At 44.3% G+C, this 17,500-nt stretch overlaps 1 protein-coding gene across 1 annotated transcript in view; it reads right to left on the bottom strand.

Annotated features, from left to right (window-relative positions):
- Positions 1 to 12,429: 12,429 nt before the first annotated feature.
- fndc1 (fibronectin type III domain containing 1) overlaps positions 12,430 to 17,500 on the bottom strand; it is a 62,547-nt gene continuing 57,476 nt past the window's right edge. The window contains exons 18-22 of the mRNA XM_062550273.1: positions 14,604 to 14,683; positions 14,430 to 14,459; positions 13,841 to 14,002; positions 13,410 to 13,532; positions 12,430 to 13,265 (exon numbers count right to left, since the gene is read on the bottom strand). Coding sequence (XP_062406257.1) covers positions 13,150 to 13,265; positions 13,410 to 13,532; positions 13,841 to 14,002; positions 14,430 to 14,459; positions 14,604 to 14,683 — 511 coding nt within the window. The 3' untranslated portion in view covers positions 12,430 to 13,149. The remainder of the gene's footprint in view (positions 13,266 to 13,409; positions 13,533 to 13,840; positions 14,003 to 14,429; positions 14,460 to 14,603; positions 14,684 to 17,500) is intronic.

The following is a 17,500-nucleotide window of genomic DNA, read 5'->3' on the forward strand; positions in this document are numbered from 1 at the left end:
ACTCACTCGGCACACTAAAATATGACTTCGACAGACAAAAGGACCTCATTTGGCAAATAACATAACAAGTGGCCCGCCATCATTTGGAAGCTAAACCACGTAGCACTAGCATGACAGTTGTGTTTATCAGTTTATCTCCGAGGTCCAAGGCATGCTTAACGTCATTGTTCACTACCAAATTGCGTGTGACGTGCTGCTAGGCAACGCCTCCAATAACTCGCCTCTGAACCCGGCTTCAAACAACCCCGGGACCAAAACACGTCTACCTTTCACATTGCGAAATCCCCTGAACCCGCTGTTTCTTAAACGCTAATGTATCGTTTCTGAATGTGAAAGAGGCTTCTTATTCTTCAGTTTCTCCCTGTTGTGAGTCAGCGGCATCCTGACGCGAGCGTCAGCTTCTCCACCCAGTTTGTGGAGGCCTTTCAGCCTCAGGCACTTTTTGGATTGTTCTGCATTACTGTATACTGTTGTAGCTCCGTCCGTATTGAACACTTTTTTTCCAATACGTGGCAAGATGTGATTTGACTTGACTTGAAGCATTTAAAATGGTTCCTGCAGAGGCCTGTACCGGGCCTGCTGTTGTTTCACTTTTGTGGTGAAGTCATGATCCAGATAAGTATGTCATTCAAAAGGACCTCTTTCTTAAACCAGGCTGCTTCACTCTTGCTATCATCATTTGCAAAGTTGACAATAATTGGTCGGAGGAATCCTTATTTTTTCCTTTAGTTGGCACATTCTGTGTGTTTGAGTAATGTGTGTGTGTGTGTGTGCATGAGTGTGTGTGTATGTAGGGTGGACCAGTTAGCCATGACCTCACCCTAAACACTCAGACATGCTAATCTTCATGAACAACGACTGGCATCAGTGCAAGCACCAGGGGAGAGATGGATAGGGAGAGAGAAAGAGAAAGAAAGAAAGAAAGAAAGAAAGAGTTAGGCAGGGAGAAAGTACATGTGCAAGAGAGAGAGAGAAAGAGGGGGGGGGGAGAGAGAGAATGAGATGAGATGGAAAAGTTGCTGATGAGACCAACTCAAAGTGTTTCGGTACAGCAACAGCAGGGGGAAAATAAATCAAAACATAATAAAAAACGAAGATACACACTCTGAAACACAGCCACACATACACACAGACAGACACACGCGGTGCTGACATTCTCCCACCGAGTCCCTCCCAAAGCATGACAAATGTGTCTGTTCAGGGAGGGTGTGTGTGTGTGTGTAGTCCTGGTCTGCAGTGTTTATCTGCCTGGCCGCCATATTGCCGTAGAGAGATGTTAGGTTATGTAACAGTTTGAGAGGAAGCATAGCTTCTCAGCTCTGGAGACACAACCTAACATCCTTGTCCTCTGGCTGCGGTACCAGGGCCATCAAGGGCCTTCTTATTCACAAGACTTAAGGACTTTAACAGGGCAGGGGCACTAAGTTTACAAAGATCTGGTAATTAATATTATGAGGCAGTAATAGCTGCTATTTTTAAAGTCCGAAGAGCAATAGTTAACATTACTTAGTGTCAAAGTTCTTGACTCATTCATGATATGGAGCCATTCTGTGAATTACATAAAAGAGTACAACACATAAAAAGTGATTAATTACATAATACAAGGCCTGACCTCGCTCTTATGAAAAATAACTACTACTAACAATACGATTTATATAATACTACGATGTTCTGATTTTCTGAAATGCCTCGGCCTCATAGGGAGGCTACACAGGCACATAAAGCGTTCCATTCATGGAGTGTCTTGTGTCTGCAACTATTAACATCCATTGTAATCAATGGAACTGGCAACACCAGACATGATGGCGGTTCAAAAATCTAGAGCAGTCTTCTAAAACAGCTTTTTTACGCTCAGCGAATGGAGTGTTTCACTTGCAGACCTGATGTAGTAGCCCAGGCCTTATAGAAGCCTACTTCCGTAGTATGTCTTAGAATAGTATTCCTGTAAGATTAGACTATACAGTAATATTTTGGCCCAAAATACTATAAGATTCCAGTCTTGTTCTTCTTCATAAACTGAAAACTGATTATGTCATGGGTGGGGATCACACTGGGAATAACGAAGCAGCAGCGGTAAGCGTAACTAAATGTGAATTTCATTCCTTATTGATATACTGTGGGACAAGATCAGATGTTACAGAGTAGGACCAATTATCAACCAACTCTGGCAAGGACCCTGGACCCAATAACACTGGATTGAATATCCAACTCTAGAGTTAAGTTCTACAGCAGATGGTTGTGTTCTGTAGGAGAATGTGTATCTTCAAACTGTCCCTATGCAGACGCAATGCTTGCGAGTGATGAATTCGATTGTTCTGAGACATACGGATACCATGTGGAAACGTTCTACTCTGTGAAATTAAATGAGTTCAACCCAATCAGTGACAGACTTGGACACAGTTGGTGTGTTTTATGGATGTCTGTTAACCTGATGGCTTCCAGAGTGATGTCACTCGCTCACTGAAAAGCTTCATCATATTTAGAGCAGAGAGTTGGGCTGCCAAGGTAAAGCACTATGCTATAGCCTAGTATCTACCCAGTAAAAAGCCTTTGTTTCTACAGAACCTCCTTGAACTTCTTTTAGAATTGGTTTGCAGTCTCTTGGTCATTCTGTCTATTCTCCTTTTCTGGTAGATATTAGTTGGGGAGTATATTAGGTTGTGTCTAGCATGTGTGTTATGGAGTATCCAAGGTTAAAATACCCCACAGTCCGAGAAGAGGATTCATACCCTCGATCCTCTCTGTACCTGCAATTAGCCAGTCTGACATTGTTAGCCTAGCTTAGCATATAAGATGGCAAATAAGCCAATTCCCCAAAAGTTGCTGTGTTCCTTCAAGACATGTGTTAAAGTGTGTTTATGGTGTAGGATAAGATGTGTTTAGACGAGTATAGTAACCTGTGTTTTGGAGTGGATTATGTTAATGTGGATATCCAGCAAAAACACAAAAAAAATGCAGTAGGCCTACTGCGCTAACTAGCTAACATGCAGTACTCCGCTAACTAGCTAACATGCTAATACCATCAATGGCTATACCGTGCAAGCATATCAGGCAGGTTGCTGACGATTAAGATCAACATGTCAATACAAGTGTCTATCAACATGGATAGGATCCTGCACCTGTTTATCTCAGAAATGGAAAAGACCTCTCTTTCTCAGCAGTGATGCCACAAACTAAGCAGAGGAAAAGATAACTACAAACTCTCCTCTTATAAAGTTTCTTGTCATGTATTGATGCAAATGAGTACAGATATAGCTACATTCCAAATATTGTAATGACATGACCTGTGTGTTATTGATGTGTGCATTGTTTGTGTGTTCTGTGAGTGTGTGCCTACCTTGCTCTATCAGGTTGGGAGAGTCTGTAGCGAAGGGCAGGGGGCGACGGAATTGTTACATTTAAGTTGTCATGCTCAAGTTTCGGTTCCGTGCTTGTGGATGAGCAGCAGTTTTATGGCGTGGTGTGTAGCCATTTGTGTTTGTTAATAAACCTGTTATGAAGAGCATCTCGGGCTTCTGTTTATGCAACTAATGCAAGAGTGGCATCGTTAGTTCGTCTTTCCTTGTCAAATGTAAAATGTAAAAAAAAAAAAACTATATCTGGGAAGTTTTGAATTTCTTACTGCTTTTGATGTTTTGGAGATAGGCTAGGCCTACTTACCATTGCAGCTCAGTAACAATCACTGAATAAATGTTCCACATTCATAGCCGAACAGCCAGACGGTGAAACAACAATGATTTTTTCTCCTTTTTTCCAAATTCCACTGTGAATTGTCAGCCATTTCTCTAACCCCCTATCTATAGCCTCTGAGACCCGCGTGGACTCCAAGTGTTGGCCTACTTACCTGCTAAAATGTTTTCCCAGAAATTCCAAGATGGTCGCTCTGCTTTTTCCACAGCGTCACTTCTAACGGGCGTGTGTGAGCAAGTGATTGTTTTAATGTGTGTGTCAGCTGCCTGTGTTCACATTCGCAGACGCAGAGTAGAAACGGATGGTGTAATGATTGCATGGTAAATCATGCTGGCTTTAATTTGAGTATTTTACAGTCGTGTTAGGAGCATTGTCTGCTATACAACCTTAAGCCTTAACAGAACAACAACACACACACACACACACACACACACACACACACACACACACACACACACACACACACACACACACACACACACTCATAAGCATCAGAGAAATCTGGGGAATAAATAAAAACCTGACAGATTGTCAGGAGGCACCCCTGTTAATTCCCCACCTGCCTTTCTCAGACATATGGTCACACACACAAACATTCATGCACAGACAGAAACACAGGAACGCCGTAAGCATCAGAAAAAAGCTGAGGAATAGATAAAAAAAATCTGATGGACTGTTTAAGGAGACACCCCCTCTAATTCCCCTCCTCTGTCCCTTAGACGTATGTTCTTTCTTTCTCTCTCTCTCTCTCTCACACACACACACACACACACACGCACCGCTCGCATGTACAGATACATATAGACAGTCACACACATACACAGACACACTCAATCGTACACAAACACACACACACATGCTCTCTCTCTCTTTCTCTCTCTCTCTCTCTCTCACACACACACACACACACAAACACACACATGCTCTTTCTCTCAGACATTTTCTCTCAGTTTGCTTTCTCTACAGTTGCAGAGTCCCTGGTGTGAGCACTTATCTCAGGGGTGTCTGGGCTTCTGCTGCAGCCAAATCCTCCTGGTCTCATTTCAACCCCCTTCCCGCTCATTCTCACTCTATCTCCCTCTCTCATTATCACTTTCTCTATTTCCCTCTCATTTTTTCATTGCACACACACACACACACACTCTCTTTTTTCTCTTTCTCTTCCACTCACGCACACACACACACACACACACACACACACACACACACACACACACACACACAGATCTCTGGGCCTTGCTGACGTTTGCAGCACGGGTGTCTTCACTGAGTAGATAATCTGACCTGGACACATCGTGCACCATGGCCACAACTGGTCCTCCTCTTGGCAGGGGGACATGAGGCCCAAACACCCCACATTCGGCCACTGATAGCAGGCAAAGCAGATGCAGGGATCCCCTGACACAGCATGGAGATGTGCAAGCACTGGCCCTCAGACATTATGAAATACTCACACACTTCAGGGGAGAGAACAGTGGAGATCTGACACAGTTTAGTTCCATTTGAAGATTACACACTACCTGCCTGTGTCTAATCTGACATCTGAAGTCCATGGCTCTCTCTCTCTCACACACACACACACACACACACACACACACACACACACACACACACACACACACACACACACACACACACACAACACACACACACACACACACACACACACACACACACACACACACACACACACACACACACACACACACACACACACACACACACACACACACACACACACACACTCCCTCTCTAGCACAGGTGTCTGGCAACAGGACCCATGCAATCAACAGTCAGTGGAACTGAAACTGAGAACAGAAGGGTGAGGAAAGGAAGGAGTGAAAGAGAGAAAACAAGGAAAGAAAGAAAGAGAGGGAAGAGAGAGGGGGAAAATGAACGAATTACTCATTATTGCACATGTTGTTGATATACAGTGTCTGATGATCCTTTTAAGCTCAAAGTAGACAGTGGAAGTTGCCAGAGGATACAATCCGTCATTTCAAGCGCATGGCTTGTTTTTCTCTGTGCTGTGTTTTCCGCGGCTGTGCTGGTTTGCGTTGTCAGACTGACTGACAGGTGAAAGCAGGACAGAAAAGAAATGTGTCCCTCATGTGGTTTCCCAGAACCCTTGCCAATCAGTGTTTACTTTGCTCCGACAACAACACAGCAACACAACAACTTCATCACGACTACATCCTAAACAGCACTACACAGAACTACGCTACAACTACACAACAACTTCACTACAACTACACAACAATGACACTACAACTGCACAGTGCAACAACTACACTCTAACTACACAACAACACACTACAACTACACAACATGACACTACAACTACACAACAATGACGCTACAACTGCACAGTACAACTAGACTACAACTATACAACAACTACACAGCAACTACACTACAACTACACAACAATGACACTACAACTGCACAGTACAACTACACTATAACTATACAACAACTACACAGCAACTACACAACGCAACAACTACGCTACAACTACACAGTACAACTACACTACAACTACTCTACAACTACACAACAACTACTATTACAACTACACAACAACTACAACAACACTGCAACTACATTACTGCACATCACTGCATCACAAATGAAACAACACTGCAACAACTTAATTCTACTCTTCACTACAGAAACACTGCCTGCCCTACTGTGCTTAATGGCCAAATGTAAATGTCTATAGTTTACTGTGTGATGTGATGACATCCCTTCTTTCTCTCTCTTTCTCTCCATCTGTCTTTCCCCCTTTTTCTCCATCTGTCTTTCTCTCTCTCTCTCTTTCTCTCTCTCCTTCTCTTTCTATTCCCGATCTCAGATGATTTAATCCTTCTAGAATGAGAGGTAACATTTTCCAGCCCAAGTGGCCCATGACCTACTTTCAAATCACGCGCGCGTGCGGGCGCGCACACACACACACACACACACACACACACACACACACACACACACACACACAGCATATGTGGAAAATACTTACAGTACTGCTTGGTGTTTGCTGTGGCTGGACTGTTTTTTAATATGCACATAATCAGAGGTAATTATTTGTGATGACCAGATACTGGGTGGAATTCGGATGGTGGCGTTAGACGTTGTGTGGCCAGGAGCAGCTGGGCTGAGCTGCGGTTCAGTGACCAAAGCAGACGGCTCTCAGGAGACCTGTCTCCGACCAGAACCTGATCAAGATCAGACTGGATCAAGATCGGACTGCTCCAGTTAGGTAGGTGGAAGTTTGTGTGGGAAAAAACCCTCTCTCTTTCTCTCTCTCTCTCTCTCTCTCTCTCTCTCTCTCTCTCTCTCTCTCACACATCTCTCTCTCTCTCTCACACACACACACACACACACACACACACATGCACACGCACAAAAACAATGAAATCTCCCTGTTCTCTACGTGCTGCATGACTGGAAAAAGTGACCCCCAAAAACCCCCACCCATCCCACCACCGGGCTCCCTCAACCACTTTAATATTCTCTCAACTGTGGGTCCAAAAGTGTTTATTTCACATCTGGCTAAAATCACATAATTACCGATCTCTTCCGCAGGACTGATAAATAGGAAGCTTTTATAGAGATAAATACTGAACATCTGTGGTATAGTCCATCTCAGATAGGTCTGTTTGTGGGTTCCAGTAAAGTTCAGGTTTACATGCCGTTTAGGCCTCCCAGCCATCGCTCAGAACTGGCTGCATTAGGTGTAGACATGGAATGGTGCAGAAAAGGTTCTGCGCCGCGTTTCCCAGATTTGGTAAGAAGCTCTTTAAAGAGACCCTATGCAACTTTTTCATAGTCATAAAATCGCTCAGAAATCGTTGTTTTGCTTGACTGACCAGTTTCATCGAAAACAGTAATATTTCCTCCCGCCCCCAGTGTCCCTATCGGCTATTGCAACCTTGCAGTTTCTGCAGGAGACGTATCGTGTTTGCATCTGGAAGTCTGAGACGCGTAAAGAACAAGAAGAACCACGCTTGCAATTTATATATTTATATATAGCCTATATATGTATAAATGTACGCGCTAAAGCTGTCGGGGAAGCTCTGCAGAGAAATATGCAAGCATAAAACCAGCGAAAACAAAAAACGAAACCGAAACCAGAGATGAAATCGCCAATCCTGCATAGTTCCTCTTTAAGCGCTAAGAACTTCTTAGGATCGTTCTTAGAGTGCTCCTAAGAAGTTCTTAACACTTAACACTTGATACCAAATTAGGTCACGATTGATTAGATCATGCTCTACATTTGAATGGACTTTTTGGGCTCTGGGATGGGAACATTGTATTTTACAGAAGGAAAAAAACAGTTCTGCCATTCCAAATAGGAACCTGCTGTAGTTTACTGAATAATAGAATGTTTCTGTCTGTTGTCCTTGTATTTTCAATTTTTCTGAGAAATGGAACAGTTCTGGCATGAGATAGGGTGCTTATCATGCCTCCTCCTTTATTACAGTAAGTGGTAGTGTCTAGCACGGGCCAACACACACACACACACACACACACACACACACAAACACACACTAGAGAGGAACAAAAAACAAGCAGCACCCTCTTTTACATCTTTTGGATTGAAGCATTTCCTAAACAAATATGATCATAAATGTAACTCCATTAGTACAGAAATATACTAATATTTTAGTATACAGTACTAATATATTAATTAATATATTACCACACACACACACACACACACACACACACACACACACACACACACACAGACACTGCTCACACACACACAGACACTGCTCACACACACACAGACACACAGACACTGCTCAGGGTTCACCACAACCTCAGCACCCCATCATTACGGGACAGGATGACACAGAGAAACCTCACTCCACAACTCTGCAAAAGCCTCAGCACCCCATCACTCAGTCTTAGAGAATCAGGAGATGAGATTGCAGCACAGTAAACCTCACTCCACAACCCAGCCACAACCTCACACTGTCACTCTATCTATCCTAGAGAATTATGGGATGAGATTGCAACACAGAAACCTTTCTTCATAACTTCACCACAACCTCAGCCCCCCATCAACACTGCCACAACCTCAGCCTTCCATTTCCCTGATGCAGGGAGTCATGGCACGAGATCAGGGAGAGCATCTTCTGGATGGGCGCTATAGCAACCTCATCCTTCCTCTGTTCGAGGTATGTCATGGCAGATGGACCGACACAGGCAGACAGACACAAACACACACGCCCACACACAGAGAGAGACTCTGCAGCAAGAGGTCAGTTGCTGCAGCTTTGAATCATCTGTTGTCATAAAGAACACAAACAAATAAACAAGCAAACGAGCATCTGAAACAACTTTGCTGAAAAGCATTTACGAGATGACAGCATTGAATTCAGAGAGGGCGAGCTGAGGGCCTTCCTCATTTGCTTCACTTGCAGAAACTCGAAATAAACAAGAGATGTAAGTGTTAGTGAACACCACAAAGCAAAACAAATAAACAAAGAAAAGAAAGCTGGTTAAGAGAGTCCTGTTAATAAGTTTGACTGTATAAGAAAGACCACAGGCCAAAGAAGAAGTATACCACACACTGTGCGACTTCATGTGCATCAGAAAACAAAGTTATACCCACCATAAGAAGCGAGCGCTCTACAGTACACCATACAACACAGAGGTTTGCAGCTGCAGGAAAAATCCCTATTGGGGAGTGCAGCCAGTTCTCCCAGAGTAAAACCACATTGTTTCTAGGTATTGTTTCCCCCTTCTGTTTTGGAGAAACGAACCCTGTCTCCTTGTCAGGTTTTATTGTGTTTTTTTTCCCACTGGTGTTTATAAGACGGGAGAATCCCCTCTTGTCAGGATGCAGCTCAGCTATCCCAGTATGCCCCAGTGTTTCTTCTCTCCTTTCTGTCATGTGATTGGCCCATATCATATGAGCCCCAGATGTGGGCCCATCAACCATGTCCCAGCTCAAGAACGCTAAAACCCAAGCACAATATTTGTTGTTGAGGATGAGAGGAAAGTCAATACGCTGACAGGGCTCTCAATCATGGAGAAGATGAGGGGAGGGAAATGGCCGACCACCCGGGAGCAAACAAGGACGTACTGTAGCTAATGTTGTTGTGGTTGATGTTGCTATTAATTGGCCCCATGTGCGTTAGTGCTGGCGCCCCTCTCCACATTACTTCATGCCATTATGTTTATCGTTCGTTGCTGCTCATTAAGACAGACCTCAGAACCCGAAAACGGAGCTGTGCTTCACAGTAGTCATCATCGCCGAGCGGTTAATTGTCCCATCACTGTGTCTAAGCTTTCTGGGGTTATTATGTCGGTCTATTTTATCCGCTGGTCTCTAAAAAAGTCTGCTTTTCAACAAAAGTTCCTCTCATGCTTTTCTATGGGACTGCCTCTTAGCTCTGCCCCCCCCCCCCCCCCCGTCTCTTTCCCTTGTTTCCATCCACTGGGCTGACATCATCTCACTCAGTTCATGGAGTTCAGTAATAATCACTTTTTTTTATGTTCCCCCCCTGAAGAGTTGCCATGTAAGAGCCCTGACGGAGCTGTTCTTCGGGGCGGGGGGGTTCCGTCGGTTCCGTCGGTTCCGTCAGTCCGTCAGGCCGTTGCTCAGATGTGCTGACAGCTTGTGTCGCTTCTATTCCAGAACGGCAAACCCTCTGCCTCGTGAACTCTGGAAAACATGAGCCCTCGCCCAATTAGCCAGCCCCACAATCTCACGGCGGGACTCCTTATTGGAAGAGGGCGCCTTGCACTTGCACACACACAGACAAAGACACACACACACAAACACACACACACACACACACGCCATGTCCTGCTAAGCCAACTCAAACACCTATCTGTGTTTTCTGTGGTTTTTTTATTACGTGATGGGGAACTGCTGTTCGCGCTGATAACAACAGCGCATTTTTCTCCGGTTAGTTGAAACACGGCGGCCGTGCCAAGGAGCAGAAGGCCGAGGCGGTTCAAACAGGCGAGCGAACGGCCCGATCCAAACTGTGCGTGCGTGACGGACCGTGCTGGAAAAAGAGCCATCATACCACCAGTGCAGAGGCCCCGCGTCTGTCAGGAGAGAGGTATTTCATCCCAAGCTGACGCACACACCGTGAAAATGATTAAAGGAGACGAAGGAGGGAAGGAGGTCGGTCTCCACGGTGACACTGATAGTGTAATGTTTTCTTAGTCTTCAAGGCTCCAAGAAAGATAGATAGTCTACTCTCCCCCTGACTCGCAGTTTTGAATATCCAGTTATCATTTCTCAATTAGTTATCACAAGGTTTTCATCTACATTAAATCTAATGAGAGAAAGAGAGAGGGGAATAAATGAACTGTAACATAGTTTTCTTGCCAAAGTAAGCTCCACTCTCACAGTTGCTAGATAACGAGCTGATAACAAAAAGATAGGCAGGCCTGAAGATATTTTGGGCCCCTTGTGACAGAATACAATATTACCGCTGCTCCAAACAAAAACAATGTTGATGATTCTGTTCTGGCAGGGCACTATGTCAGTTTGACTGCCCTGACATTATTTCAAAGTCATTAGTGTAACTACTAAAGCTATGAACAATCATCAAGGGACTCCTGAAATAGAGTAGATCCGCTCATAATCAACTGTGTCAATCTATCTATCTATCTATCTATATATATATATATATATACACACACACACACACACATAAACTGTATACAGTTATATATATATATCACATAATATGCCTTCAAATCCAGTAGTAGCCTTCAGGGTAGTCAAACAACTATGATTGTTTGCAAACAACTAACACAAGGTCTTTGTTTAAGTCTGTCAGTGTCTTTATGTTGCCTCTTTTACAGTATGTTACCTCTTTTATTGATTCATATGCAGTGACTAGAAATACCAGGTCACTGCATACGTCCTGTTGCGAGAAATTGCAATCATGACGTTTTTAAACTAACAACAATATTGTTCTTTTAAGTCTGGAATCCAGGTCAAGATTAGCTGCTGTGGTTGCTGTGGCACTGGACTAACTCCAAGTGTGGAGGGACCATCACTTTGTCCTTGTGTTTGCCCGCCAAGTCTGGGGAATTAATGCTGTCAAGAGTTTGAAACATGCAGGTGAAACGTTATGCCACACACATTCTGAAACACTAACCAGGTGCAGGGCGTGTGTGTGTGCGTGTGTGTGTTTGTTCTGACTCTAGTTCAGGCATGAAACTTAGCTTTCAGCTCTGATGCATCTGAGGGATAAACTCCCCTGTGGGACCATAATATACTGAAGACCCACACCTGAGTGAAAATAAAACAAACACTTTAATTCATGAACAAACCAATGAAAAACGTGCAGACCTGATAGGAACTTATTTACAGTTGTGTGAAGGCTGAGAGAGTCATGACCAGACCAGAGATGTGGTCGAATTCTTTGAACAGACGAACATCCTTGGCAAATGATGTTTTCTTATTATGCTTTCTGTTAAGATTGAAAGATTTGGTGTAAACATTCCATTTCAACAGTAACCCTTCGTTTAGCACTCCTGTAAGCTTCTTACAGTATATGGCAAACAACCTCCTTTGACCATTCGGTCATGCTTGCAAATGTTTGCAGAAACTCAAAGCAACAGTCTGTTAACTTTCTGTTAACACTTGTGAATGTTTGTGATTTGAACAGACCTCAGGTGATATTGTGATGTCTGTGTGCCCAAACAGTCTGTGTGCTCAAACGAGTATAGTAACGTGATGGACGGAGAGTTAGCGCTCGCTCAAGTTTTTAGCACCTTTATTCAGTCAGAACCGTTCCTGAGCACCGATTAGGTTTATTTTACCGTTAGCCCGCTAATGGGCAATACTTCCACATCAACTTTCATTGAAATACACAGATACAAATATCAAAGAATATAAAAATGGCAAGTTAGCAAAAACATCTGATACAAAAAATCCCAAACAAAACAAAAACAAAATGAAACAAAACCAAACAAAAATCAAATAAAAATACACCATTCTACTGTTCAACAATCCAAACAGAAAAATATCAAATTTGTTCTTTCTTTCGTCGTGGTTTAACCTTTGGTTTTGTAGCAAGACTTCCATTTGTCAGAGGCGTTGCTTGTGCTTTGAACTTACCTTTAGCTGGAATGAATGAGTTGTGTTTTTGTAATATAAATTATCCCATTGCGTGGCATTGTGAATAGCTTGCCCATTCTCTCTCATGTGTCCCTGGCCTTCCAAAGGCCACAGTAATAGGCGGAGTAGCATGCTTCTCACTTCCTCATATACAGATTGCTTAACTCAAGTGCATGATACAGGATACGCAGAAATATTAGAGTTGCTTTAACGTATTATATTCTCTCTCTCACAAGCAGTAATATGTTTGTTTACGGTTGCCAAGGGTGTGCAAGAGTCCATGTGTCTCTGTGTGGGTTCCAGGCGAGTGATGCAGAGGGTGGTTGCCAGGGGCTACGACCCCGCGGTGACCCCCTCTGTTACCACTTGCCCGGGATGGGGACGCCACACTCGTACCAGCCTACAAAGCCGTGAGCCGTATTCCTGCCGATGCGGCCAAAGTTCACTGGCTCCTGTCTGTACGAGCGGTAGTAACCTACACACACACACACACACACACACACACACAAAGTTAACTCAATCTTCCTCTGCATAAATGACACAATACTCCTATCAAATTCAGAGCGGAAATTTCAGTAAGATATATTTCTGTGCTGAAGGATGCTGGAATTTGTAGTACCTTGTGCTGGAGGCAGGTACAAAGACAGGCTGTGGGGACCTGTCCTGCCATCCCGGTAGGAATCCACAAACTGGCAGTGGTCCTCGCCGTAGCCAAAGGAGTCTGCCACACTGTAGAACGTGTCTGCAGGACACAACAGAAGGAGAAGGCCACCATAAACTAGACTGTCTAGTCATGAGAGTATGGTCATGGCTACTGCTATTTAGCAGATGCCTTTGTCCAAAGCGACATACAGTACAAATAGGGTGGTTCTATTTTGCCCAAAAATAAAATCCAGATGTTCCTCTCTCAAAATACGATTTTCGATTACGATTATTTTGTGAAATTACAAAAGGCTAGAAATTATTTCAAATATGTTGTTTTTCAATTACCATTTTGCAAATTAGGAAATTATCAGGAAATTATTTGACCTGAGAGGGAGACATCCATACCTTTGAGTCCATCTGCCATGAAGATCTTGTAGCGTAGCGAGTTGCACAAGACTACGCCCACAAACTTCTTGTACCAGGTGCGCTTCACAAACTGACTTCCTTTGCAGGTGCTGTGAGCAGGGTTGTAGCGGAACTTGAAAGGGATCCAGATCGGCTCGCCACCTATGGGTACAGTTCCCATGGAGACAGGTAAACATTCCTTTGTAGTATTCAGAGGTGCGTTCAAATTGGGCAAACAGTGGCGAACATTGGTGGTGAACATGTTTTCTTTGAACAGTTCAATTTGAATGATATGGTGCCAACATTCCATTCTAATTGCATTGTTACCTTCGTCAAACTCACGTCCACTGTATGTTTGCGGAGAACTACCTCCTCAGACTGTTTGCGATTGTTTGCCAACGTTTGCCAAAAACTCAAGACTAATGGAATACTGTTTGCAAACATTCACCTATGTTCGCGAACTCGAATGCACCTCAGGTGTTGTGGAAGACGAATGTGACAGTGATATGATCCCCATATAAAGGGATAAATGTATCTCTCAAACATGATATTATATTAGTATATGAGCGCATGTAAATATGTATCATACCTGGGGGTCTCTCAATAAGCAGTGGATCATCTGAAAGACAAATAAAATCACTTTATGATCATGTCATGTATGCTCAGGACACAACATGAAATAAATCATTCCTGTCAAAAGTCATCATGTGTGTGCATATAGCTCAGCCTGGGCCTCTGGGGTGGGGAGTTGGGGGGCACTTACCCGACTCCGTCACATACTCCAGGGTGTCACTGACTGGACCCAGTCCAAACACATTCTTGGCCTGGATTCTAAAGTAGTACCTGCAAGAGGGAGAGAAAAGATTCAGGTGGGCATTGACAACAAACACAGGTGTGTGTGTGTGTGTGTGTGTGTGTGTGTGTGTGTGTGTGTGTGTGTGTGTGTGTGTGTGTTTGTGTGTGTGTGTGTGTGTGTGTGTGTGTGTGTGTGTGTGTGTGTGTGTGTGTGTGTTTATGTCTCTCTCTGTGTGTGTGTGTGTGTGTGTGTGTGTGTGTAGGATTTAAAGTTTTGTCCTCAGCAGTAGAGCTATTTTTATGTCTTGGAAGGAAGGGGGTGTTTTCTGGCCGGCCACTGAGGGCATTCTAGGCCAGGGGCAAAGCTGAGCTGCGGTGGTGTTGATGGGGCTGACGCTACGGGTGGGGGTGGGGGTGGTGCATTCATGCCAGAGAAGGTGTTTCATTCATAATCTCTTACCCAGGCACTTGGAACGGCTACTGTACTGTGCATTCACTCAGAAGCTTTTTATGTGAAAACTTTTTTTTTATGTGCCCGTGAATTTAGAGAGTGAGAGAGAAGAGAGAAAATGAGAGAGAGAGAGAGAGAGAGAGAGAGAGAGAGAGAGAGAGAGAGAGAGAGAGAGAGAGAGAGAGAGAGAGAGAGAGAGAGAGAGAGAGGGGGGGAAATGAAACAGAATATGAGGTTGGGTTAGAGGGGGCTGGGAGGGGTAGAAAAAAACAATACAGAGAAAAGAGAGCAGAGGGAGCGAGAGAGAGAGAGAGAGAGGATGAAGCAGAGAAAGAGAGACAGCAGAACGAAAGAGAGGGGAAGGAGAGATAGAAAGAGGGAGGAAGAAATAATTGATTGAGAGAAAAAGAGCAGTGAACAAAGAAAGGGACTGAGGGAAAGAGAGAGAGAGAGAGAGAGAGGAAAACAGACAGAAAAAGAACAGAAGGAGAGGGAGAGAGAGGGGAAGAAATAATTGTTGAAGAGAAAGAGAGAGAGAGCAAGGGAGAGAGAGAGGAAGACAAAAAGCAAGAGAAAAGGGAAGAGAGGGAAAGAGGGAGAGAGAGAATGAGGGCAGTGATTTCACACAAGAGAGTTTTTCAACATGACGAATGGTCCTCTAACAGAAAGCAGACCGCAGACCTCAGGGCTCAGCCACTGACCGGCCCACAGGGTCTCCTTCACAATACGGCAACGTGTGTGTGTGTGTGTGTGTGTGTGTGTGTGTGTGTGTGTGTGTGTGTGTGTGTGTGTGTGTGTGTGTGTGTTTGTGTGTGACTGGTTGTTGTGGTGGTAGTGGCATCCATAATTGTTTCCACAGTAGAGTGTGTTCTGTGGTTAGCTGCGCAGCTAACCTCACACGCTATGCATTTGTGCTTCAAAGCTGGTTAATGACGCTAAACCAGCATGTGTGTGTGTGTGTGTGTGTGTGTGTGTGTGTGTGTGTGTGTGTGTGTGTGTGTGTGTGTGTGTGTGTGTGTGTGTGTGTGTGTGTATGAGTACCCACTCTGGATGATGATGACCATGAGGATGATGGTGTGTGTGTGTGCGTGTGTGTCTGAGCAATGGCGTTTCTAACCATTTTTGGTTAGAAGTCAGTGTGTGTGTGCGTGTGTGTATGAGAGAGAGAGAATAACATGATTTTCAGAATAAGAGAAGAGAGCGGATCGGGTGAAAGAGAGATGTGGAGAGAGAGAGGGGAGGAGACGAGAGGAAAGGGGGATATCTAAGAAAGAAGGCCGAGAGGAGAGGAGGATGAGAGAGGAGGAGAGGAGGATAACAGTTGGGGAGGATAGAGGAATGGAGAAAAGAGAGGAGGGATGGTAGACATCAGCAGTGAAAAACTTATGCGTAGGACCACTAACATACACACACACACAATACACTTTGTGGCCCATTCAAGCCTGTCTAAAAATGCATTGGGTAAACACACTCACATTCCTAACTTAAGAACTTAGCACATTTTGACATCTGAATGTATGTATATGCATATGCGTCTCTGTGTGTGTGTGTGTGTGTGTGTGTGTGTGTGTGTGTGTGTGTGTGTGTGCGTGTGTGCATGTAAGTGAGTGCAGGTGATGGTGAGATGAAATTGTTGAGGATTAGATGAGTTAAATGCAGGCCTGTCAATCAAGCCTGAACGTGACACTGCAAGTTATCACAAGCATTTGCAGGACATTTTGTTTATACATGTTTATACATTTATGTGTGTGTGTGTGTGTGTGTGTGTGTGTGTGTGTATGTGTGTGTGTGCGCGAGTGTGTGTGTGTTAGAGAGAGATATTCAAAGAGACGGGTTCATGGCCGAGTGAAAAGCTTCACACGGTGTGAGAGAACAGAAGTTCTTTGAGGGGAAGGGGTTAAGTGGAAGACAGGAGACAGGGAGAGAAAGGGAGCAAGAGAGAGAGGAGAGGAGAGAGAGAGGCCGAGAGAGAGACAGAGAGAGAGAAAGAGTGAGAGAGAGAGAGTAGAGAGAAGAAAGGGAGAGAAAGGGGGCAAGAGAGAGAAGAGAAGAAAGGGAGAGAAAGGGGGCAAGAGAGAGAAGAGGAGAGAGGGAGAGAGAGGGGGAAAGAGAGAGAGGAGGTGAACGAGAGAGTCAGGAGAGGAGAGAGGGTGCGCTGGTTTGTTTGAGCAGCGTTTTCCTCATTACTGTGTCTCCTCATCTCTTTTCAAATCTAAACAGATATCAGTCAAACATGGAGACTCTGACAGCATAATGGCCAACAGACCACACACATACACACACACACACACACACACACACACACACACACACACACACACACACACACACACACACACCTACACCCTTGGTTTCAGCCTGAGGTCAGTTTGAGCAGTGTTTGACCAGGCTTTGGGCTCAGTTAAGTCAGGGCT

The sequence above is a fragment of the Sardina pilchardus genome, chromosome 12 (genome assembly GCF_963854185.1).
Source record: "Sardina pilchardus chromosome 12, fSarPil1.1, whole genome shotgun sequence".
NCBI lineage: Eukaryota > Metazoa > Chordata > Actinopteri > Clupeiformes > Clupeidae > Sardina > Sardina pilchardus.